Raw genomic sequence first — 25,565 nt, forward strand, 5'->3', positions numbered from 1 at the left:
TTGTCATCCGTGAGTCACGAGAGATTTAAGTATTTCCGTTTGAAGCTTTCTCTTCGATTTTTCAACTTCGAAACAACAAAACCTATTTAGTCTATGGACACCAACGCTCTTTAATTACGCTTAAGTCATAAATAATTATTATTACAGAATAAAATACTCAATTTTTATGTTCGAAGTGTATTTAAAATGCAGAGAAAAACAGTTTAACTAGACACGTATGTTACCTGCCTACTCGTATGTACACATATTATATTCTATACCGATATAGGTGATTTAGTCATTAAAGTACTCATATTTTCCTACATATTTAATTTTACGGTTTATTTTTATTGGAAACTGGTTCGATTAAAATGTGGTTCAAAGATTAATAAATTTCTCGTAGATAAAAGTATAGGTTTGTTTGCGACGATAATGCGTATATTATACATTAAAATATACAACAGTGTTCAAACGGACCTCCAACGATTTGACTAGATATTTTTTTTTCAAAATTGAAATTATTATTCAAGTATGGTATCGTTAAATATGGGTATACCCACCTATTATACACGAGGACGGTACAAAAAATAATGTATGTTTTTTAATCATAATGGGTTTACTCGTCGTTGTTATTATACCCTTGTCGTTTCTACAAATGACTTAATGTTATTTTTTTCGTCCATCGCTTAGCAATACGTAAAACATACAATGTTGATTACGTCTGAACGCGCATTTTCGAGGATCGGCTGCATACCGTCATCTTCGTCGTCCTCGTCATCATTCAAAGCGTTAAAACCGTCGTCGGTAGGTATAAAACAACACACACACACCGGACAGAGTATTATTATCATTATTATTACTTATACGTATATATAATCCGAACGAACGACAAACCGTATATTATATACTTGAAAACACCGATCGTTTTACTCGCGTAGGCGCGTCCGTATCGGATGGCGCCGGTCAGCTGGACACCGGAAACGTGTTTGTCGCACAAGGCACATTCTCTACAAGCGCGCGACGACTCGGTGACGCGTTTTCGGAACGTTTCTGGTTCCTAGATGACCGGTCGCCGCCGATAAGTACCTACGTTATAAATACGTAATACCGGAGTGACGGTCAAGGGTACGAGTATAGCGTTACGATATACCTATGTATATAATACCTATATACGTTACATTCGTAGGCTTAACCCGCCGCGTTAAAAACACGTACTGCGCCGTATCGATTAAGTCCGACTTGGATGATGATATGTGTACAGGGTGACCCAACTCCGATGTATAATAATATGTTTATTAGGTATTATCGAGAAAAAGATTTTTTTTTTTTAACTTTTTAATCGCCAACGAAATTCGAAAGAGTATATTATTGGACGTCGGGTCTTTGAACTATTGCGTTCCCGTATCGTTTAGTTATATCGTGTATAAACTCGTAAAGCGTTAGTCAAACGTTTGGAAATTTTCAAAAATCAAAATTTTAACAAACACGTGATCGGACGAAGGATAAAATAGGGGTGAGCACTGCAGAATATCACCCTGTGCATAATAATAATAATATGTCACTACGATATTATGGCTTCCGAGGGCGGCGGCGAATCGACTACCGTAAGTCGTCGTCGTCGTCGTCTGTCATTCAGTCGGTCGGTCGGTGGAGGTTTGTCGGTCGGTCATTTTGTCGTACACGTGACATACGACCGCGTTTCAGGAACCATGACCATGCAGGCAGTGTTGGACGAATTTTACGCGCAGATCGTAGCAAAATTGGAACGTGACGAGCTGATTCCGGCCTACAAGCGGTCGATGCATCGCGAGTACCTGGCCACCGTGGTGGACGGGCTGTGCGGACAGTGGTGTGGCCGGAACAGGCGTAGCGCGAGCGAGGCCGCGGTGGCCGGCGCCGTGGCCTATCACGGCCGCGTGGTCCGGGACAACGGGTCCGTATGTCCGCTCGGCAAACACCACGACATGTTGTACGTGATGGCCCGCTTCGCCATGGACGCGGACGCCGGTCCCGAAGCCGTAGCCGCCCTGTTGACCGCCATTTACACGTAATATTTTTTATAATATTTTCATTTTTTTGTGCGCGCAACGGTCATGATAATTCGATTAGAGTCAATGCGAGATTATACGTGAACTAGCATTAAAGATTTAAGTTCAATTAAATGGTGGGAGGTTAACGCAAGTCTAACGATAATAATAATAATATTGCAGTTGAACCTCCATAACTAAAATCAAGTTATCGAATATTCGACCTATGGAGGTTCCACTACAATAGTATAATGTAATAATATTATAATATACGATTTGAGATCAATGTGTCGAATTCAATAAGAGACTAAACGTGATGTCGTGATTTATTGAAACTGTCTATACGATACATACAAGTCTCATTTGGTCTGTCTACTGGTGAATGTCGTTCGATTATTATCGAAAAATAGTACAATTATATGGACGACAGTCGGAAACAAAAATTCTAAAAGCTTTCGGATTCTCAGAGTGGATATTAAATTCTTTGTCATCGTGTCCCTTTCTTTTTGTTTCTAAAACGTCTTGTGGCCGATTTCGAATAAATATTTGTGTGTACGTGATCCTCATACACTTGTATAATTATTACTATAAGTGATTTACTGATAGATAAGATTGTGTGTAAAAAAAAAACAAAAGCACTTAAAATAATAAAAATTAATTACGTTTAAATTGTATTATGTACGCGCGTGTTTACTATATTCCGCTATTGGAATTTTTGGCGGTCAGAGGTGGTGAGCATAATATTATCATGTGGTATTAGAGATATTTAATACTATTATTACGTGAGATATTCTGGCCGTCATCCAGTCAATCCGGATTAAGGACCCAATGGACCCCGGAGCGTACACGAATAATTTATGTCTCGTGTTTTGAAAGACTACAATTTAACCTCTGTTTAAACGACCGACTTTTTCATATTTTCCATATTTCCTACAGACAATATTGTAAAAATAAAAACTATTAAATCCTATACATTTAATCACAAAACAAGATGTAATTACATTTATATATCGATTAATTAATAATCAATAATTAACGAATCACGTTAGTCTAGCTAGCACAGTTTTCCTATCACAGAAACTTGAAGATTTAGTGATTATAAAAAGTTACATAGCAGACACAAGCTTTATTTAGCGAACATAAGCGTAAAATGTACGAAAAAAGTGTGTTTGTAGTCCCCACGTTTAATTTCTTATGCCGAAATTGGCGAATTAAGAATACTAATTCACATTATTGATAGTTAATTTATCCCAAATTCTAATTTTTCAAATGTAGGGGCATATTTTTAATTATTTAGATGATAAACATCATTAAAAGGTTTACTGTGGTGATACAAACTTCTTTTAAAAAAAAATAATAACCAAAATATCTTATTGAAAATAATTAGGAAGTTTTTTTTTTATACTAATGGATCTAAAATAAAATTTGTATTATAAGAAGTTTATCTCAATTATTGTTAGAACTAGAAATGTATTCACTAAGAACACCAAAAAACATGTCTTAAATTTTTAATACCCCAAAATAATATTCAATAGTTAATTTTATTTATACTCTGAACGAAATAATGTGTGATAATAGTGTGAGTCAATATTATATTGTTTTTTGTTTTTATGTCTGTGTACACTGTACAGCATAACTTGTCGAAAAAATGTTTCAATTTAAAAGTTCAGGGTTGGTTTTCGATGGCAAAGTGAATATCCTTGGTGCATTATGGAGGTCAAAAGTAAGAATATTCTAATAAAATCAGGAAAAACAAAAAAAAAAAAAAATGAAGGAGAAACGTGGATTTTTATGTAAAACCAGTTTTCGACTAAATCGATTTTTGTACATGGTTGTAGGTAATTTCAAAAACTAATCACTGTGAATACATGACATTTTCATCAAATGTTTCTATTAGTGTTAAATTTTCAAAATATTTTGGTTTTATTTTTGATTTTCTGAGTCTTTTTTTTTTTTTTGAAATGTCGATAAAAAAATTTTAGGTACCCAAAAAAACATGAAAATTTAATACAAGGTTTCTTATAAGTTGCTCTTATTTAAGTTAAAAAAAAATAAAAAATCGTTAGTCACAATTTTTTTTCTTAAGCGTTTAAAATTCAAATGTTAACGAAATATGTTAAAATTTTGTAGTTAAAAAAAAGAGTGGTCAAGCGAGTAACACTAATAACGAGTATTATAAATACATTTATAATGTATTAAATTTGAATTCGACGATAGTTATCCATTGTATATGAAAAACGATTCTGAATGGGAAATATTTGTCAGCCTAAGATATATATTTTAAATTGGGTGAACTCATATTAACTAAAAATTTTATAAATTTTAACTACAAAGCAAATTGCAAATATTCATGATTTTGACGAATTTCTGTCAATATTTGAACCTCAAACGCTAAAAAAAAATCGTGCCTATGTGTTTTTATAATTGTTGAATCACTATAGGACTAACTCATTAGGAACTTTATATTATATTTTCAAGTATTTTGACTTAGCAAAAAAAATTTATCAACATTTATAAGAAAAAAACGAATATTTCAAATGCCTATAAAGAGCATTAAAATAAATTAAATATTTTGAAAATTAAATTATGTAAAGAAAATGCCAATCTAAATAACTGGTAAAATTGTCAAGTATCTATAACTTATACTTTTTGAATAATGACAAATATTGAAAACCGTTTGATTTTTTTTTACTACAATAAGAAAAACTTATAAGAAACCTTGTATAAATTTTCAAGTTTTTTTGGACACCCAACATTTTATTAATGATACTTCAAAAAAAAAAAAAAAAAAAAACTAACTAGAAAAATCAAAAGCTTCAGTTGTCTATCTCTATACAGTTAAAACGCTAATATAAACATTTGGTGAAAATTTCAAGTATTTACAGTGTTTAGTTTTTGAGTTACAAGTGTTACAACTATATAATATAATATAGTATTGATTTTGTCAAAAACTGTGTTTGCGTAAAAATTCCCGTTTTTCCTTCACTTTTTTTTTGTTTTTCCCGATTTTTTGGAAAACTACTGGAAAATGTTGACCTATAATGCATTAAGAATATTCACTTATCCATCGGAAAGTACCCCCGAAGAAGTTTGAAATTGAAGCATTATTTCGACTTAAGTTATGTTGTACACAACAAATAAAAAAAAAAAACTTGAAAATTCAATATTAAATTTTCTATAAGTTTTCCTTCAAATAGCTAAAAAGTAACCTGAAAGCTTCACTATACAAAAAATTATATGACTTATGAGCGTTTAAATTTTAAATTTTTACGTAAATTATGTAACGATAACGATTTATCCTTAAACGATTTTAAATACTTATTATTATTAAAAAGTATAAGTCGTAGATACTTGAAAATTTCACCAGTTATTTAGATTGGCATTTCCTTTACCTATATGATTTGATTTTCAAAACGTATCGCTTATTTTAAAGCTATTTTATTATATTATTTATTATAATAAATAAGCTATTTTATTTTTAGACATTTGAAATATTTGTTTTTGTTTAGTTTTTTTAATATAAATATAGATAAAATTTTTTGGCTAAGTCCAAATGTTTGTAAATTTAATAAGTTTCTCATAAGATATTCTTATAGTGATTCAAAAATAATTATAAAAACACATGGGTTCAACTTTTTATTTAGCGTTTGAAGTTTAAATATTGACAAAAATTCATAAATACTTGCAGATTATTTTGTAATTAAAATGAAAAAAAAATTTTGTATAAATAGCTAAGATTTGAAAATTGAAAACAACATTTTTTGAGTGTGGCTTATAATAATTATAAAAGAAGAAGTTGAGAATTGGCCAATTAAAAAAATTTTTATCTAGTTTAAATTTTTACGAAATCAAAAATTCATGCTTAAAATACGTTCATTCAAATAATTAGATAAAATTAAAAATTACTAGACGTAGAGATATGAGACATACACCAGTTGTTTAAATTTTCTGTACAAGATTTAATTTTGGCATTTAGGTCATTAAAACATAAACCACCTTTTTGAAATTTGAAATATAAAATATTTTATATATTATTTATATCATAGGTTGACAAATTATATCTGTTCAGAATTGTTTTTTGTACACAATGATACTTATCATTGGGTTCAAATTTAACCCTCCTACATATTATATAATAACGATCCACACGGAACCTAATGTACAGTTGAGTGGTACTCACATGACCACATCATTTTAAATATGATTAAAAAAAATATGTTTTATTAAATAAAAAAAAAATGTTTTTGCAGGACTGCATAATTTTTAGACTTTAACGCGGACTTTTAATTTGAAAGAATTATTATTCTCGTTTAAGTTTTTGTCACCACTCGTAATCTCGATTTTTACGTTTATGGATTAGTTAAACAAATTACGATTAAAAATATTAATAAGAATAAACTTTGTTAGCACATTACTAAGTTACTTTATAAAAGTAAAAGTCTTTACTTAAAATTCAAAAACCGCATTTTATAGTGTTAAATGAATTAAAAAAACTACCGCGATGTTATAAAAAATGAAAAAAATAAAACTTTGTAATCTCGTTAAAAACTACACGAAACGTTCTCTTAAAATTCAAAAAAAAAAAAATCAGTGTTTGATTAGACGATTGTATATGAGATTTAGTTTTGTGTGTAAATCGTATAACACTATATTTTGTGAGAGTGCCGGTATATTTTTTATTTTTAAAAGTTATCTTATATTAATGACTACAAAATAAAAGATAGGTACTCACAATAGATATTCGAAAGGTCGCAAAGACCGACGCACTGGCTGTGGGGACGTATTGTCGCGCGGAACTTGGATTTCAAACTGTGCAAATGCTGGAAGTACTCTGACTATTGCCTTATGGAATTCGAAGGGACAGTCGACCGATGCAATATCGGAACACTTCAATTATTACATCATTAGCCGACTTACTAACCCCGATCGTTTAAGTCCACGAGGAGAGGTCTTTAATCTGAACCGCGTAAGTCTGCCCGGGTGGGTCTTACTACGGCTCCGATGAAAGACTAAACGGCCAGTGGTGGTCGCGCGGCCTTTTATACCCTCGTTATCGGAGATTGCGAAACCGCAAAAGTGCAATCGCCGATAATAATGAAAAAATAATAAAATAATAATATAAAATGCTTATGAGCAAATGTAAACAATAACAACAATAATAATAATAATAATAATATTAATATTAATTATGAGATTAATACAGACACGGCGTAAACATAATACATTATTAGAGAAAAGCTGAGTGTTAGCATTTTTTGTGTATCATTTTGAATATTAAATTTTACCCCCATAGACTACAAAAACCCTCCAGCAGCTATATATATAGTATATACTCTAGTGATTAGTTCGACGAAAAACATGGGCTACGATCGTTCCGCGTAATACTTAAAATCGGAAGTGACTAATATAATCAAATTCGATCGAAGTTTCAGTCTCATAAAATACTTATACCTCGTTATTGGCTTGACGAATCACTCGATTTGTCCCACTTCGACTTAGCGTAACGTATAATAGTCAACGAGACGCGCCGGCGCCGCTGCAGCGGAATACGATTCCGATTAAATCCGTGAAGGAATAATACCATCGACAGTTATGTAGAAAAATTATTATTATTATTGTCATCAGACAAATAGAAATCTCATCGTTAGGAGGAAGTTTGTGGATAAAAATGTCTAATAAAAACTCTCTACTGTTCTATCGAACGCGTTTACGTGCTTTTATGTGATTAACATAATACCGTTTGAAATCTATAATTATTGAAATATATAAATCACGCAAACACCTAGAAAACATTCGTTTCTCTTTTTTCCTCTTCTTCAAACCAAATTATTTAAAAAAAAAAACATTGTCATTGTTTATTTTTCATTATGAAATTTTCAGACATCAATATTCAATAATAATAAAAATAATATTATTCTTATTGTCATCAATTTCTTTTATCGTCCTTATATTCAGTATATCCTATCGTATATTCTATTTGTATGTATTTGCTAGAGCATAATATGTTTGTTAAATGTTTCGTCGTCAGATTAAAATTCCAGACTTATAAGCAGCACATACAATTTTCGAATAAATTCAATTTTTGAAGGTCGAAAGAATTGATTGCTTATATTATTTATATGTATATACAGAAAATAGTCTGATTGAATCTCAACTTGAAAGTGTCTTATATTATTCAAAGGTTTTTATTTAATCAATAAATAAATTCGATAAATAGTCTAATAGCTCAATATTATTTAAATATAAATAATAATTAAAAATAAAATATATATTATAATAAATATAATATCACAGAAAATAAACCTAGGTGTATAATCACAATATCAACTGAATCATATTTCGTTTCTTAAGTCTTATTTGCTCAAACACACCTGATTCAAATTAATAAAAAAGTTGAGAAAACAAAATAATATATAAATTATCATGATCATTACTTAATAATATTATGTTATACTAAAATGTAAAATAAATGAATCCATTACTTATTATTTTAATTTTGTTTTTATATTAGTTAACAAATTGTAATAAAATTACACCGAAAATAGTTTTAATCAACCTATAGGTTAACTTTCATTAAATAATTTAATGCTTGAAGTAATTAGTTATTACTTTATCAGTTTTGGTTTAATAGTTAGTTTTTGTTTTAAGTTAACTGTAGGCCGCCTGTCTCACTTATTGAAAATAAGTAATAATTTATCACAACAAAAACAATGAACAATAAATTGTAATTATTTTTTTTTTTTCATCAAGAAACTTCTTATAACTTTATGGTGGGAATACAATGTTAACCCAAAATTAAATATTATTGTATTTAATAAAAGTACCTAGTTATAAAGATATAAGGAACTACTTAGTAATTGAATAATTACGAATAAGAAAAGGAAATACTTTCTTCGTGCTCATTATTAAAAAATAAACAATCGTATCCGTGTATATTCATTGTATTCTAAGAACGAAATGAATCGTCGACAAAAATAAAAAGTAAACAAATAAAATAAAATATTTTATTATAATTTATTTATGTTCTTGAAATGTAAACTGGATTTTAGTTGGATTAGATATCACATAGAAAGTCTTTAAAATTACTAAAAATAACTAAATCATTTAATACTTATGTAATATTGTTAAAAACAATAAAAACTTTACGACACATAGTCACGTATCATACGTATTACGTATGTAAAATGTATACGTGAATACATTTTTACGGAATAATTTGTTTAAGGTCGTTTCTTAATAATATCATATTAACAATAATACGTTTTAATTAAGAAAAACCTTTTAAAATCATTAGCTATTTGTTCGTAATGTCCGTGTTTTGGTACGCACAAGTATAATTATTATAAGATTTGCTTCGTTGAAATAAACGCTATTTAACTTAATAATATGTATGTCACTCTAGCAAAAATGGTATTTATTTACATTCTAAATAATATGTTCTCCGTCCGTGTATAGATGGACCATATTAAGTATTATACTTTACAAAACGCACCCGAGCATTATAAATTAAAAAAATTATAATATATGCGTAAATAGGTAGGTCTGCATCGCGAAAATTGAAATGACTGTAAGTGGTAGATTATGCAAATAATATACATTTGTCGTTCCAAGAATAGTAATTTATTATATGTTTCATATTTTAATATTTAGCTATAGTAAAATATAAAAAAAAATTAACATAATATATAGTTTTTACTTTTAAGTAAACAAACGTCTTATTACTATTCTGTTAGTGTAGGTATAACAATACATTTCCGGTTAAAAATATTCAGATTTTTAGATTTAGTAAAAACCATAAATCGTAAAGAGAACACTACATACCTAAATATACATAGAGTATACGAGTATATAGTACACTTTAGTACTTATACCATGTATTACCGTGTTATATGTTTTATTATGTTAGGCATTTTGTATTCAAACGTTTGATTTGAAACGTATTTCGAGTATTTAAGTCGATAACGACGATGATAAGTAAAATGTTAAGGATTTCAGGATCACGAAAAAAAATTTATGTACCTACATGTTATTATGTTGGAATAGCATTAGGTAGCAATACGCTGTGAAAACCATGACGAATATTAAATGCTATTGTGTAATGGATTGCTCGTTTCAGAATGTTTTGTTGTCGGGATAGGTGTTTGCACTATAGTTAATTTTTTTTTAATCGTATTTCTAATTCGGATTCGATGAGATATTAAAAAAATACAATTCGTTACGTCATGTTTTAGAATTAGGGTATACTACGCACATTTGATTTTTTATTCCGCAAGGTCAAGCCTAACTAAAACGTGGGAAAAGGACTATTGCACTTAAAAATACTTATTATACATTTTAATTTACACGAAAGCTGGGCCATTAAACATTTAAAATGAAAAATAAATTATGAAAAATATATAAATACTTCCAATCCAGCGTACTTATATTATTGTTTGTTAGTATTTTGGTTTGAATATAGTATTCTGCATGTAGGTATATAGTTGATGTTAGTAATATGAATTAAAATATTAACATCTCATTATTATAAAATTTATTTAGATTTTAGATTTAATTAAGCTATACATTCGATTATCAAATTGTGGTTAAAATGATTTAAAATCAAACCTGTAGTTCTTAATATTTATACGTCGTTGGCTATTCATAATTAACTTGTATCTATTTCGAGATTTTAATCTGTATGGATTAGAATGAGTTTGATTAAAAACTTAAAAGTGGTCTTTTCATTTTAAAAACGTATTAAACCTATATGTTAATATGTTATATTATATCATGTTAGTTTGAAAATACAATTTAATTTTAAAATGTTTAAAGATCATTTAAATAATGTTTATAATTTATTTTGTGTATAACAAAATAGTAAATGAAGATTTTAATAAATACAAAAAATTTTACATTTTTATTGATGATTTTTCGATCAACTTTTTTTTTGCTTTTCAACAATTTTTAAGAAAATTAACATTAATAATATTGTATTTATATATATTTAATATAGTTGAAACTCTTCCAGACGACCCGAATGGTATACCATAATATAATACTTTATTTGAAATTACTTTTGATTTTTTTTGTAAGAAATCCAGCTAAAGTGTAAAATTATGTTTTTTGTTAATTTATGCTTATTTCATATTATGTATTGCTTATTATTTAAGTTTTGAATAGTTTTAAATTTTAATAAATTATAGGTACTTGTATGCATCTCACGAGTGGTAAGGGATTGCTAAATTACCGCATTAAACTTTCGTGTGACGGGAGTTATAAAATTAAAGTACTTTAGTTTTTAAATTTGGTTTAAACTTGTAGTTGTTTAAATTTTATTGTACTCGTTAAAAAAAAAAAATAAAATAAAATATTTTAAACGTTTTTTAAGTAACCATAATTTATTTTATATATATCATACATTGATAATATGCGTTTTGAGTATTATAACAATTTTTAAACTATTAAATATTATATTATTATCTTAATATAAAACAGTCTAAAAAGAAAATGTATAGTGTTAGTGTGTACTTTAATAAACATTGTGTTTATATTATTATTAATATTTTCCAGTCACGATATTTTGTTTGTTTACACATTATTATACTAACCTTGAGCCAAAGAAATAAAATTTAAAATTTGCTCCGATATATTTGATATCTCTTTCAACACGTAAAAAATAATTAGTTTGCAATATTTGTATTCATACGACCATACGGCACAAATGCCACCAATTAATATCCGGAGTTATTGTTATTCTATTGTAGCACAAGGACAGCGCAGCTTATGTGAGGTTCTCCCTAATGCCCCAGGACGTCAAGCCTATAAATACGTTCTGATCTGAGAGTGGTACGTTTTGATTACAAGTTTGTTGACTTTACTTGGCCTAGTTGGAAAAAATATTCATTGACATTCTATAAGCGGTATTAGCGAAATCATCATTCATAGATAAATAAAGTATTTGTATTTATTTATTTATTATTATATTGTCATATTAAATTTCAACTCACGTGTATTATATATATATATATATATATATATACATATATATCATCACGAAATAGAAATGATGGGCATTATTGCCAAACGTTTCTTTTTTACGAAAGTTCGATGGGAGCTATCGGAATGCGTAGTCAAAGATGAGTTATTTTGATCTGTGTGAGACTTGAATATACTTATTAATATTGACTATTGAGTATGAAGTATGATTTTTCTTACGCACGTATATTATAGTATTATTTACTGTATGTCAATGCCAACAAAACAGGTGTGGACATGTATAAAAAAATATAATTTTTGACAAATTATTAATATTTAAATACGTCAATTACAAATGTTCATTTCAAAATTCATTACTTTGAATGTACTTAAATAAAATATAATATTTTGTTGTGTATGGCTTAAAAACTGTGTCGCATAACATATAAGTACCTGAAAAGTAGAAAAGTGCTAGTTGACACATGTCCAAAACAAACACCTTAACGAAACGTCAGAAGACCGCTGATGTCTATAATTCTGTGTATTATAACTCATGGTCCGGAAGTGCATTTAGAATATGACCTACAATTTCTTGAAATAAATTAATGCTAGTATTTCTGGTCTTACTTTCGTTCCCATTCAGTTAAAAACTTAACGTCATATACATGAATGTTTTATTTAAATTGCGTAGAACTCAAATATAGGTCAATTTTAATTTCAATGTACAAGCGCCTTATTCATCCGAGTTTATTGGTTACCGGTTATTGCCTACTGGTTATTACTATAAAAATACAAAATGTTTCTATATACATAAATAAATATATATACATAACATCATAATAAAATAATTTGTCGAATGTTAAACTTATACAGTACTGATAGCCATGGTAGTTATTAAAAAAATATTTAACAAATGTATATTATATAGGTACTCTGATCAATTATCAAAAAATATTTTCATATTATTATTTTTTTTTAAAAAAAGAGTAATAGTTATTAGTTATAAATAGTTAGAGTTGGTGGTATTTTGTGTTTTTAACAATAATATTTAAATCCACCCAAGTATATGTGTAATACACTTATTCTATGATTTTAAAAGCATTTATTAAGTACAAGTTATAAGTTAGGTAGTTTGTAATACAATTTATACTCGTGTTTAGAGGCTAATCTAAAGTATTAAGAACATTCATACACTTATATTATGTAGGTATAATAGTGTTTTTTTTTTAAAAAATATGAACACGCTTAATGAACTATATCCTTGGATTTATGATAAAATTCAACTTAGCTATTCATCCTGCGTTAAGACTAATGAAGTATAGATACTATTAGATATATTCAAGAAAGCGAAATCCTTGAAAACGATAATCATCAAAAAATTATATAGGTATTATATTCTATAATATTATATCCCACAGTTAGGTACTGCAATTTAGAACTGTAACTAGGATTCGGACAAATGTATACAATCATAATGGTTAGTTTAGATTACATTACAATTATGAAAACCGCACGTTACGTACACGAGTTGGGTTGGCTATGTTTGGTATTCGATTATTATTGTACTTGACTTTGTTTAATTTCAATTACAAAATATCTGTAAAGTGCAAATATTTTGATACAATTTATTGTAGAACAAATCTAAATTTAGACGATTTATCGTGCTCTGATTAAGAAAAATAATAATTTACATACTTGCATACGTATATTATGTAGAATAACTAATTAGTATTTAAGTATAAAAATAAAAACAATAGTTCTGATCGACAAACGTTTAAAACTTTTAGTAATTAAATGTTATAGGAAATTATATTTAACCAGTTAAGCTAAATTTGTTGTATTAATATATAATATGATGACATTGAACCTCATATTATAGCTTAAAACCTTTTATTATATGATATATATACATATATTAATTTAGGTATTAAACTTTAATTTTTAATTTTGTACTTCTGGAATGATGCCATAAGATTTATTTAAATGTTAGTAAAGATTGATTACAATGATTAGTTATAAGTATAAGTATCTTGAATTTTGCATGGCGTTTTGGTATCAACGTATCGTTAAATTATTTATGTTTGATGAAAAAAAATTTATAAATGTAATTTTAAAGCGTACTTTAAATTTTTTATGAATGTTTTAAAAACAACTTCATTAATTACACATTCTAAAGATTTCTCATTGGTTAGTTAAATTTTATGTACCTATACGTATATTGAATTTTTTTTTTTTTTACATTTGTAATGCATTTTATGATTTTATAATAACTGGATTCTTGTTCTACATATTGCATTGGTACCATTTACTATTTTACATATATTTATTTCATTAATGCTATAAGTTATAATAGTACAATATATTAATGTTTTTATATGTCAATGTATATTGATCGTTATTTATTTGAATGTTCCCGTATTCAAAGTAATAATTTTTAACAAGAACATAAATTTAAAAATACTAACACTAAAATCCAGAAAAATATAATGTATACACTATACGCTATACACTATATTTATATTTATTTTTTGTAAATATTACGTTAAAAATACCTTTTATCTACGGTTGACCGTGATTAAACAAAAACGTTTTCGTGGAGTTGGATTTGAATCAGTTATTCGGTCATTGTTCTTCCTGTTTACTATATATCATTATACCAACGAACTACTGAACGGTAAAATACTTAGAATTTGAGTTATTGAATTTCACTTTTTAATATTTACTCTTCGTTTTATTTACTGGTCTACAGCTTATTTTCTATTTATTTTTAATTTTATTATACTGTATTTAACAATTTAGCATAACGACTAATAATTTAAATCTGTTAATTCATCTTAAATTTCTTATTTTTTTATGATAATATTGTAATCAGAGATTGTTATTGGTTTCAGTACTGATCATTGATCAACTTGTAAATAATATTGTAACATTCGTTGGAGGATATTTTAATCAATTTTTTCTAATCCAGTGGATCATAATATGGCCAAGGAGAATTCATTGTGATTATATACTAGATTTTCCTCTTCAATCAATATTCAATAATAATGATATATACTAAGGATTTATTCGAACGTTGTTACTTATCGTTCACGCGCACTCGCAAAATAGACGAATAGTCATAAAAATATAAAGCGATTTTTGTGGTTTGGTTCCGAGTCACTTATAGAACAACAATTGCAGTACCTATAGATGGATGCTTGGCAAGTACTGAATACTTGTGGAAACAAGCGTGATAATATAATGACGATATTGTAAATGCATAATTAGTTGTAATAACTTCGTAGAAACTGACCATTTTCGATTGGCACTATACCGCACGCCAATTGAGTTAAAATTAGAACCAGGTCCTGAGTTGTGACCACCGGACTATCACCTATTGACCCACTGGCCCAACACCCGTAACGACTTATATCATAATATTATACGAATATGATAATATAACTAGGTATTATTATTGTGGTATACGTGTATTATGTATTATGACCAGGCTATGAGTAAAGCCGTAAAAATGCATATAGGATGTGAAATAAGGTTAGGTTAACAACGACGTGTTAACCCTTTCTCTCCAATCCAAAACACAACTCATGTACACTCACGATTTTTTTACGTAAAAACTTGCGTATTACACTTTACCGGTTTACCCTAACATAATAATATAAATGCAGATGTGTTTATGTTAAATATAATCCATGACTTAGGTCGGTACGTATAATTTATAATGCACTGTATAGATATTAGAATTTCACGGTAATCTGCTACAACTTATGTCCCACAGTTATACGACCTTAATTATTGTTTGCACTATTTTAATGCCTAATTCAGTCTATTGATAATAATTATTCAGATAAGCCTACTATAATATTAGTTCATATTTACAGGTGGTTATACAATATATATAACGTGAAATGCTATAAAAAAGTATATTTTACGATGTATATTATGTTATAAAATATTGTAAAAATTAAAAATGAATAAAGTTCAGTTTTTACCAAATTAGCTAGCTTAGTAAAGCTTATTTACTTTGGTTCTCTGTTACCATCCGAAAATCGAGAAATGATTCAAGCTTGTTTTAATATGAATATTATTAGGTTAATACTTTGTTAAGTTATAACAAATAAAAACAGAATAATTATTCAAATATTAACGATCAACATTTAAAAATATTTTGTACGAAATAACAATTTAATGGGTAAAAATTAAGTATTATTAGAGTAAACAATATTATTATGACTTTAAAATTAGTATCAAAGCGTATAGTTTTCACTAAGCACAATCTTGTATTGAGGCACAAAGTTCAACGTACTTCTAACAATTATCTCGAATGTTTACGACGTACGCAACTTTTTATGTCGTTATTATGCAGAATAAATGCTATTTTAATGTGGTTTTTACTTGGAAATATGCAAAAAAAAAAAAATGCAAAGATAAACGAAAGAATATTATTGAATAATATGTTAATAACATATTGTATAATACACAAGAATATTCAAGACATTATGAAATTTATACGTTTTAAAACAGAGACGTTCCAATAGTCAAATGGTTTATACAAAAATATGCGTTTTTATTTAAACCCGATATATAGCCACTCACACGAATATATAATTATTATATTATCGTTATATCATATACGCGTCTAACCCGATCGTCACAGCGAGAGACCGAATAATAATTATTATTATTATCGTATAATTATTATTATTATCGTATAGTTATTATTATTATGACGCTTGTCGTTACAGGTGCGAGAAAACGTTGGAAAAGCTTTTCGAAGGCGCCGTGGTGGGCAGCAAATTGGCTCGCATGATCAGCGGCCGGTGGACGGACTTCGGAGCGTCCGTTGCCGACAACCAGACGGCGTTGGACTTCTATCTGGACCGGGCGACGCGCGCGCGACTCCTGCTCGACGGCCGCCGGATGCAGGACGTCCGGATGCGGTCGTACCGGGCGGCGCCCGTCATGGTGGCCACGGCCACGGGAGACCTGGCCGCCGTGGCCATGCTGTTGCGGTACGGCCCGGACGAGCGGTCGGTTCGCGGGGCCATCCAGTACTTGCGCCGCCGTTCTGCCGACCGCGACCGCGGCCCGTCGTTCCCCGACCGCGACCATTCGTGTCTGGAACTGTTGCTCAGGGCCGTGGCCTGCGAGCACGGCAGCGTCGACGGATTCGGTAGCTTCGACGAGTCCGGATATGCTGTCGACGAGTCCGGCGGTAACGAAGACGAGTCCGGCGGTAACAAAGACGAGTCCGGATGTGGCGTAAACGTCGTTCCGGCGCTGCTGCACCTGGCCAGATGCGCGGTGCGCAAAGCGTTACACGAAAACTTCAGTCTGCCTCACGGCATACCGCAGTTACCGGTGCCCAGGTCATTGGTATCGTATTTAGATCTCGAGTGTTGATCCGTATAGCGCTTCTACTCGCCCCCCTACCCGCCAGGCAAGTTCAAACCGTCAATACACGCGTTATATATTATAACTGTATAGTGTATATCTTTGTCGAATACGATCACAATTCGCTAGTCAATCCGACGAAATAACGATGTTCAATTCGGTTTATCCAATAAATTTTTATCTCGCGAATTTCAAGTGCAAATATTATATTTTGAGTATATTTGTTTAAAAATAATGATCGATATGTAAATATACTTCAATGATATCCAAAAAATGTCTTACTTGTGGTATAAAATATTGATGTCATGCGTTGGATAACTCTTTTAATAATATTACTTAGTATTTTTCTAAGACGTAAATGTTAACGGTTATCTATTAGCACTGGAAAGTTGTTTAAATTCTTTATTTCGAAATTTAGACCCAGAATACGTCCAGCATCCATCACTAAAATAAATGATTTGGATTCGAAGATCTGCTTCATACGTTTTCAAAATAGTTTCACGAGGTCATCCGCAGTAATCTGAATGCTTGTAATACTTATATTGACTATCGTTTGATAATTAGGTTAGTGTTGACGCCGCGACCGCCTCGGTAACTATAAAAACACCGCAACTGTGGTTTAGAGGCGCTCCGCTGGCATATTATAATAATATATTATAGAGAGGCGTGGAAAAAAGAAGTTATTGATGTACATTAGTCTTGTAGTTTTCATTAATTAAAACGTCGATTTATTTTGCCAAGTGTACGGCTGCTCCTATTGGGCTCTTATGAATTTATACAGCGCAGTAATAAATTACCCAAAGACTGAAATGGGTAATAAACTAATAACTATGGTGACTTTAAAACACGGTTTAAAATAAATAAATAATTGTTTTACTTGCAGTCAATATTGAAACAATTAATTGTATTACGCTCGTCGCTGTTAATACTTTCTATTATTATTTAATAAACCTCGAAGATGAATAATGTAAATCAGTAAAAGTGTCCTGTGTTCTAAAGCTTTGTGCGATGTATAATAATATACTAATGTATTAAAATCGTGTGTATTGTACAGCTTTGGTTTCACGATTAAATTAATTGTTTCATTGTGTACTTTCGAAAATGATCGTGTTATTGATAAGTTATTATTATTTATTTATTTATTTTTCCTTTGATATGCTTGTTTAAAATACTAATATAATATATTTTGATATTAATTATCAACATTTATGATGTAAAATATGGTAGGTAGGTAAATTTTTAGATATTATTTATTATGTGCGATATTCAGGGTAATGTATTAGTCAATTAAGTACTCATTAGCATAGGAATTGATTTTAATAATTTATACATTAAAGCATCATATTATTTACCTATGTACCACCTGATGATAAAAAAACATAAACATTATTATTAAGATATGTGTATGTAAATTACAAAAGATTTGATTTTTTCTTGTTATTTAATAAACGATTTGGTTTGTCATAACTATAATTTATAAAATTATTTGATAGAATGAATATTTATTTTCTAATCATATTCTACCTAATTGATCTATAAAATATTGGGTACGTATGTTACTACAATAATATAACCGTTTAACATTGAACATAATTGGTTTGTTTTTTCCAGTCAATATATAAAATTAGATCCATAAAATGTGAAAGTTTTACTACAGAAATTTGAATAATATTATTAACGGTTGTCAATAGGTGCATTACGTTAATGTAACGTTCTTAGGAAACTGGAGATGAACCATTTTTTATTCTTGTTTTCTCTTTACATATTCATAATTTTACCTATATTTACTCGTATGTACACATTAATTTTGAAAAAATGTTTATAAGTTTTATACAATCACGAGATGGTCCGAGAATCGATGATAAAAAATTTATTATACTACATGGATAATATTTCATTTTAGTATGTCACTATATTATCATAATGTTTTATAAGTTAAATTGTAATCGAAATGTTATCAAAATAAATCTATCAAATAAAATTATTATGATAAAATTAATGATACTTGTTGTATTCATTTATGTACACGTATTTAGTCAAGAGTTATTAACAGATTTTTTTTCATATACATATAAATATAAAACAAATATTGGATATTAAACGATATTTGTTATATCACGAAAATCATTTTATAAAACGATAAGTACTTAGTTAAATGCCTTTACCGTTTTCTGTAAGAATACATATTTTGTTTTATTTTCTCGGGAATGAAACTGGCTGTTTGAAAGCTTATACAATCCAGAGAAAATGAAAATTATTTGAACGTATTTAACTGAATCTTAGCTGTCGCCCTTTAAAAATACTTGTAATTCAGTTCATTATTAGATTATCATTAACGTGAAATTGAGCAGTAGTTCGTTAATATTTTCCCGGTCGTTGCTCATTAGCACAGCTTACTGCAGTAATGGTTTAACGAGATGTAACGTTTCTTTAAAAAAAAGTATCATCATCTTATAATGCTATATTATCAATGGAAATTTAAAAGCTTAATACGATAGTGTAAGCACAGCTATTAAATTGCACGTTATAAGTAGATACTCTCTGCAATAGGTTGAAACAAAAAATAAAAATTGAAATGTACACCGTATGAGTATTATTATTGTGTAATACTCTATTAATATATTCTATTGTCTTCCTAGTAACTAGTTGTTCACAGCTGTGATTGTATAAATTGGTATATAATATATAGTTTTGTGTAATTTTTGTCATAAGAACCTGTGCGTGTAATATTATGTTAAATTAGTATTACGACAAGGTACTGTCAACTCAAACTTAGAGATATAAATTAATTAAAAGGCCGTATAAATTATTATTTTTTTTAGTGAAAGTGTTAAAATATTAAATGAGTTCAAAATACAAATATATACGTAGTGAGAAGACTAAGCCTGGTCCTTCTTTAAGTTAAACATGATACTAAAGAAAAAAATATAAATAAATAATTATTGTATCAATTAATTATAAAAAAAAACCAATTCCTATAATAATATGAAATACTATAAAAAATTGAAACGTGTTTATTATTTAATTTTTTTTCCGTGAAAACGTATATTAAAAACGACTTGAACGAACCTTAAATTAACATTAATTTTTATCGAAAAGAGACTAACAAAACTACTAAAGCTTTAGGAAGCTAATTGCGAAAACGAGAGTTATCAACGCTACATCATCATTATAAATTTGTATAGAGGTATTAGATTACAATAGAATAGGGTTGATATAAAAAATATAGGTACTTATTATTCAACTTTAAAAACGATAATGTTTAGCAACTCCAAACAAAGTTTTGGATGAAAATTTAATATTTATTTAATTCTTATAATCACAAAACTTAACGATATCGTTGTATATATATTCGTGCACACAAATAAAATATTGACTTATTAATAAAGTAGCAGTAAAACATATTTACTCATTTATTTTTATACTGATTGCTAATAAACCATAGCTAATTATATATGACATCACCTTTTTTTTTCTTTTTTTTTTTTTGAAGTCATCAACCGTTCACGAAATGTTACGTTTCTTTACTAACTCTGAAATAATTGAACATCTCGGCCAGCAAGCAGTGTGGCGTGCAAGTCTCAAGACGTGTTATATATACAATACTTTAAAAAAAAATAAGTAAAAATATGTATTTATTTGGTTTAATTATTATTGTTTTTTCTCTATAACTTCAACGCGTTCAGTTACCATTTAGGTCACGATCACCTTATATCTATAATAATAAGAGGTATTTTCAAAAAAAGTCTCGTCGGTGGAGCGTTTTATTGGTTATTAGTAGTAATTTATTACACAATTATTTGTATATTATACCTCCCGCAGTGAGTATTATTATCCATTTGTTTTTCAATAACAACAACAATTGTCCTTTTGAATTCGGTGTCTGATAAATGAGGATCCATGCACGATGCATGTAATTTAGTCTTGTAATACAAAATTTTGACAGTAATAATTCATTTTATTAAATTATAAATATTTAAAAAAAATTATAATAGCTAATGCTAATAATTATATATGGATACTTAATATTGATGACTCAACCTCAACTTCAACCTGGTTTACGAAATAAATAAGTCACTATATTTTATTATTCTAAAGATTATTTAGAATTATTACCTACCTATTTATTTATTCAGTGTTTACTAGAATTTCGATTATAATTTCGAAGTATGACTGCTTTCCATCGATCATAGTAATATATCATTATTATATAATATTATTATATAACTATTATCATCATTTATTAAAAATAATCAGAATATAATACTTTTTATTCTTCATCAATGTTTTTTTTATAATTATTAGTAATATTATATGCATCACAAAATTTTGCATGCACAAAAGATAATTTGTTTGTATTCGTGAAATACGTACATTTTTCGTAACATAATTTATTATAAATGTAGTGCTCATATAAATTTGTTTTAACATAAAAAGTCGTCCAACGAACGATAAAAAATGTATACAATATTATAATATAGACACACCTCAAAAAATGTAAAAAAAAATACGAATCGATCGAATAAAAAATAAACATAAATCACAACAATAACTTAAAAAAATAATTAAATCAATAGACGTTAATACACGATTAATGGTTAACATAAAAATTAAATTTTGCAGGACGGCCGAACGATGGTGGCAGGATAGATAATATGGATGTGTGCGTGATACGCATGAATGCATATGATATGATGGTAATAACGTTTGATTCGACGCAGAAAGGTATATACCGTAACCGTGAGCATCATATCAGTGGAGGGAAAATGAAAAACGATGATGGAACGCGCAAGGGATGACATCGTTGATAGGTTCGAACGTGAAAATGTATGTTGGTCGATGGTGGGTAGGCGAGTGACGACACTAGGGTGGTCCTATAGATATATATCGTGCAAGACGAATAACAAGAGTATAAAGGCGATAGAAATGGCTGTTGTCAAACGTACGTTTCTGTGTAAGGCGTTTTTATTTTCGAATGCAGAATATTTTTTCTAACCGAAAAGTTGAGTCGAAATATAATCTCGCGACGTATTTTGCAAAGATTTTTGCGTCTCCTTCTGCAGCTCACTTCATGACGTCATCACCTCGTTATCTAATCGTACCTATGCGTATGCGCCGGACTATCACGCTAAACGACCCGTACGATGACGCCTCCGTGACCAATTATTATGCGATTTATTTATTTTTTCGTTTATTTCGCATTAAGATTCGGTACTGAGAACACGGCGGCGTACGCGCAGGGCGACAATGCTTTGTTTGCCGTGAAGTTAAACGACCGTGAAGTCGGCTGAACGAAATCGAATTAATACGATGCCGCGAAAAAAAGTACAGTCGAACCCAGCGTTAAAACGAAAAAAAATTTAATATTCTACAGACATAACAATAATTTATCAATTTGCTTGCCTTTTGTCAATGTTATGGAATGGCATATAAAAGAAAATATTTTATTGATGAGCCGTTGTCCGTGGATAAGATACGTTATTGTTCTATGTGGATAATGTTGATAAATTCGTTTAACGTTACTTAATTGACATTTTATTTCGTCGTACTACAACTAAGTAGCCATATTGTTTAAATTATTCATGAATACATGCAACCGAAAAAACACTAAAATATTTGAGAGACGTAGTCTTATCACGCAATATCTTAACACTGCAATTAAATAATGTATCTGGTTACCTATTTTTGGAACGGCGTTAATTAAAAGAAAGAGTTGAGTAATAAAATTGAAACCATTAAATCAACTAATTGTGCTAAGTATACATAAGCTTATAACGCATAAATTAAGTCTAGTTAGTCGTTATTGTGATCATTATTCGTTTATGTAACTATATATAAACCTGTACGTATAGTAATAGTATCATCAATGAATTTAATTCACATAATGAGATGTGTTATAAATATAATCAAAATATGATGTCATAAACATGAGATAATAACTTTATAATTTTGAATAGATATTAAAAAGAAATAAGGTTTGGTTCGTTTAATATCACATTAAATTATAAATTGACGTTTATATAAATAATGTACTTTTTAAATTAAAATTATTCGTTTCGGCTCTATTGTTGATAATATTGTTATTTTGCAAAAAATATTACCGTCTCATGCCACTGTGATAATATTATATAAATTATGTATTTTGCGTGTTGCAATTATTAGTTTAATAATCGTCTCTAAAGTAATATTTTATTCATCCTCACGTTCTGTTCAAATAAAGACTTAATTTATTTCTATTTAAATTTATTATGAAAATATGTTGTTATACACACAAATATAAGTATATTAAGTAAATACTCGTACTATATTATAACACTCGAAAGTAATTTAAACTATATTTTATTTACTAACTCGCGGTATTCCGCTTCATAAAATCTGGATTTATGATAAACATCATTATGTATAAGCACTTATTATACAATTTTTTTGTACAATCCATAGGTCCACAACCAACAGATGCTCTCTCAGAAAATAAAATTATTCAGGAGAATAATCTTAAACTTTTAAAATATTATCTTCTTTCATAACATATAATTTTAAACGATAGTCATATTTAAATTTTACCGATAGAACATTTTGGTTGTTAGTGTTAGTTTATTTTTTCATTCAAGTAGTTATAATTTTTTTGTTCTGAAATTATCAAATGTGTTTTTCCGGGAAATAAAATTAGGTTAAATAAAAGATGATGGTTTAAAATTTTAAAACCAAAATAATTATGAATTATAGAATTATAGAATTATAATTTTGTCTATAAACGAATAATAATACCATAATAATAATAAAATATTATTAATTATTTACTAAGTGTCTTATTACTATTGTATGGTCGACACAACGAATATAAAATAATACTTTTTGGTATTGGTTTTTAACATTAAAGTTAAGAACCGTATGGTATCATAATATATTATAGATCACTATTAAACAGCTAACGAAGTTGTTAATTATATTCATTAAGAACCTTTTAGTGTTAGATAACTCTAAATAGTTCACTTAAACAGTTGTTTGCGAGCTAAAACTACAAATAATTAATAAATAAACCTATATATATATATAAAAAGTAGATTTGCAAAAAAATCGATTTAGAACCTTTTGGTTTCGAGCACACGATTACTTCGATAAGATGTATTTTATACGAATGACTATGATAGGTATCATAGATACCAGAAATTATTATCATTATAATATTACATAAATCAATATCTATGCAGTGTAGGTACTTACTTGTATGCGTTTTCTGAGACGTTGATTTTTCCCGGTATGCCCGTGGTTTCGGTCCTGCTGGTCAGATTTACGGTGTTGCCGAATAAGCAGTACCGGGGCATGCGGTGACCGATTACTCCCGTTACCACCTCGCCGCTGTGTATGCCTATTGTCAGGCGCTAGAAAAATTGGTTTAAGATTATTAAAAAATCCTTTTTGGTGCAGACTTATATTATGTAAATTTATGAACTGAGTGGCTGTATACATTTATCATTGAATGTATACTCCACACGATCCAGAGACACTATCTACCCATATACTTACAACGGGCACACCGTCCACTACGACCGTATGACTGAGGTCCATCATGTCCAAAGCCAATCGAGCAATGCACCGGACATGCTCTTCGCAAGGTTCAGGAAGTCCGCTGACCGCCATGTATTTGTCGCCGACAGTCTCCACCTGTATAATACATAAATATAAAACACTATCCGACTATCGGTTTTTGCGAGTACGCAATATTGTTATTGTCCGTTGTTGATAATTTTTCTAGTACACGGAGTGATGTTTCACATTGTTGGTAAGTATCTACTAGAAAAAAGAGTATTTTTGAAAATTTTAATTGCTCGGATTCTATAATTATTGCACCTATTAATTAAACTTCGGCACATTAGTGCGATATAGATTAAATGCACATCGCACCGTTCTCGTAAAATTCGACTGCGATAATGACAAGAAATACCTATAGTAAAATTATATTGAGTTTTTTTTATTCAATATTATTTTAATTAAATAGGTTTGAAAAAAAAATATTAAATATGCATAATAAAGCATTCACAAATCAATGAAATATGCCAAACATTAATGTATATCAAACATTTTACGAAATATGTAAAATGTGTATTTTAGATTTTAAATGTTTAAACTTATTATAGAGTAGTTTGAAGTTCTAGCTTGGTCTGCTATGAATTGAGAATATATATGAAATAATATACAACACCTACAACTTTC

The 25,565-nt window shown here is 28.8% G+C and overlaps 2 protein-coding genes across 5 annotated transcripts in view; one reads left to right on the forward strand and one right to left on the reverse strand.

Annotated features, from left to right (window-relative positions):
- Positions 1-25,565, reverse strand: part of LOC114119262 (guanylate cyclase soluble subunit beta-1) — a 35,056-nt gene that overhangs the window by 999 nt on the left and 8,492 nt on the right. Inside the window, exons 12-13 of the mRNA XM_050205094.1 lie at positions 24,879-25,016; positions 24,576-24,733 (exon numbers count right to left, since the gene is read on the reverse strand). Coding sequence (XP_050061051.1) covers positions 24,576-24,733; positions 24,879-25,016 — 296 coding nt within the window. The remainder of the gene's footprint in view (positions 1-24,575; positions 24,734-24,878; positions 25,017-25,565) is intronic.
- On the forward strand, positions 685-17,362 carry LOC126551518 (uncharacterized). 4 transcript variants are annotated; one of them, XM_050205097.1, is made up of 3 exons: positions 685-783; positions 1,684-2,026; positions 16,703-17,362. In XM_050205097.1, exons 2-3 carry the CDS (start codon positions 1,689-1,691, stop codon positions 17,358-17,360), a joined length of 996 nt encoding a protein of 331 aa, XP_050061054.1. In that variant the 5' UTR covers positions 685-783; positions 1,684-1,688; the 3' UTR covers positions 17,361-17,362. The 4 variants fall into 4 exon arrangements, with proteins under 4 accessions (XP_050061054.1, XP_050061056.1, XP_050061055.1 ...); XM_050205099.1 differs by having other exon boundaries at positions 707-787; XM_050205098.1 differs by having other exon boundaries at positions 727-817.

The sequence above is a fragment of the Aphis gossypii genome, chromosome 3 (assembly GCF_020184175.1).
Source record: "Aphis gossypii isolate Hap1 chromosome 3, ASM2018417v2, whole genome shotgun sequence".
NCBI lineage: Eukaryota > Metazoa > Arthropoda > Insecta > Hemiptera > Aphididae > Aphis > Aphis gossypii.

Excerpts from the sequence above, each read along its gene's own strand:
- LOC126551518 (XM_050205096.1), top strand. The coding sequence starts at position 1,551 with ATGGCTTCCGAGGGCGGCGGCGAATCGACTACCGTAAGTCGTCGTCGT. Across the intron at positions 2,027-16,702 it reads CTGTTGACCGCCATTTACAC|GTGCGAGAAAACGTTGGAAA; the intron begins GTAATATTTTTT and ends TTGTCGTTACAG.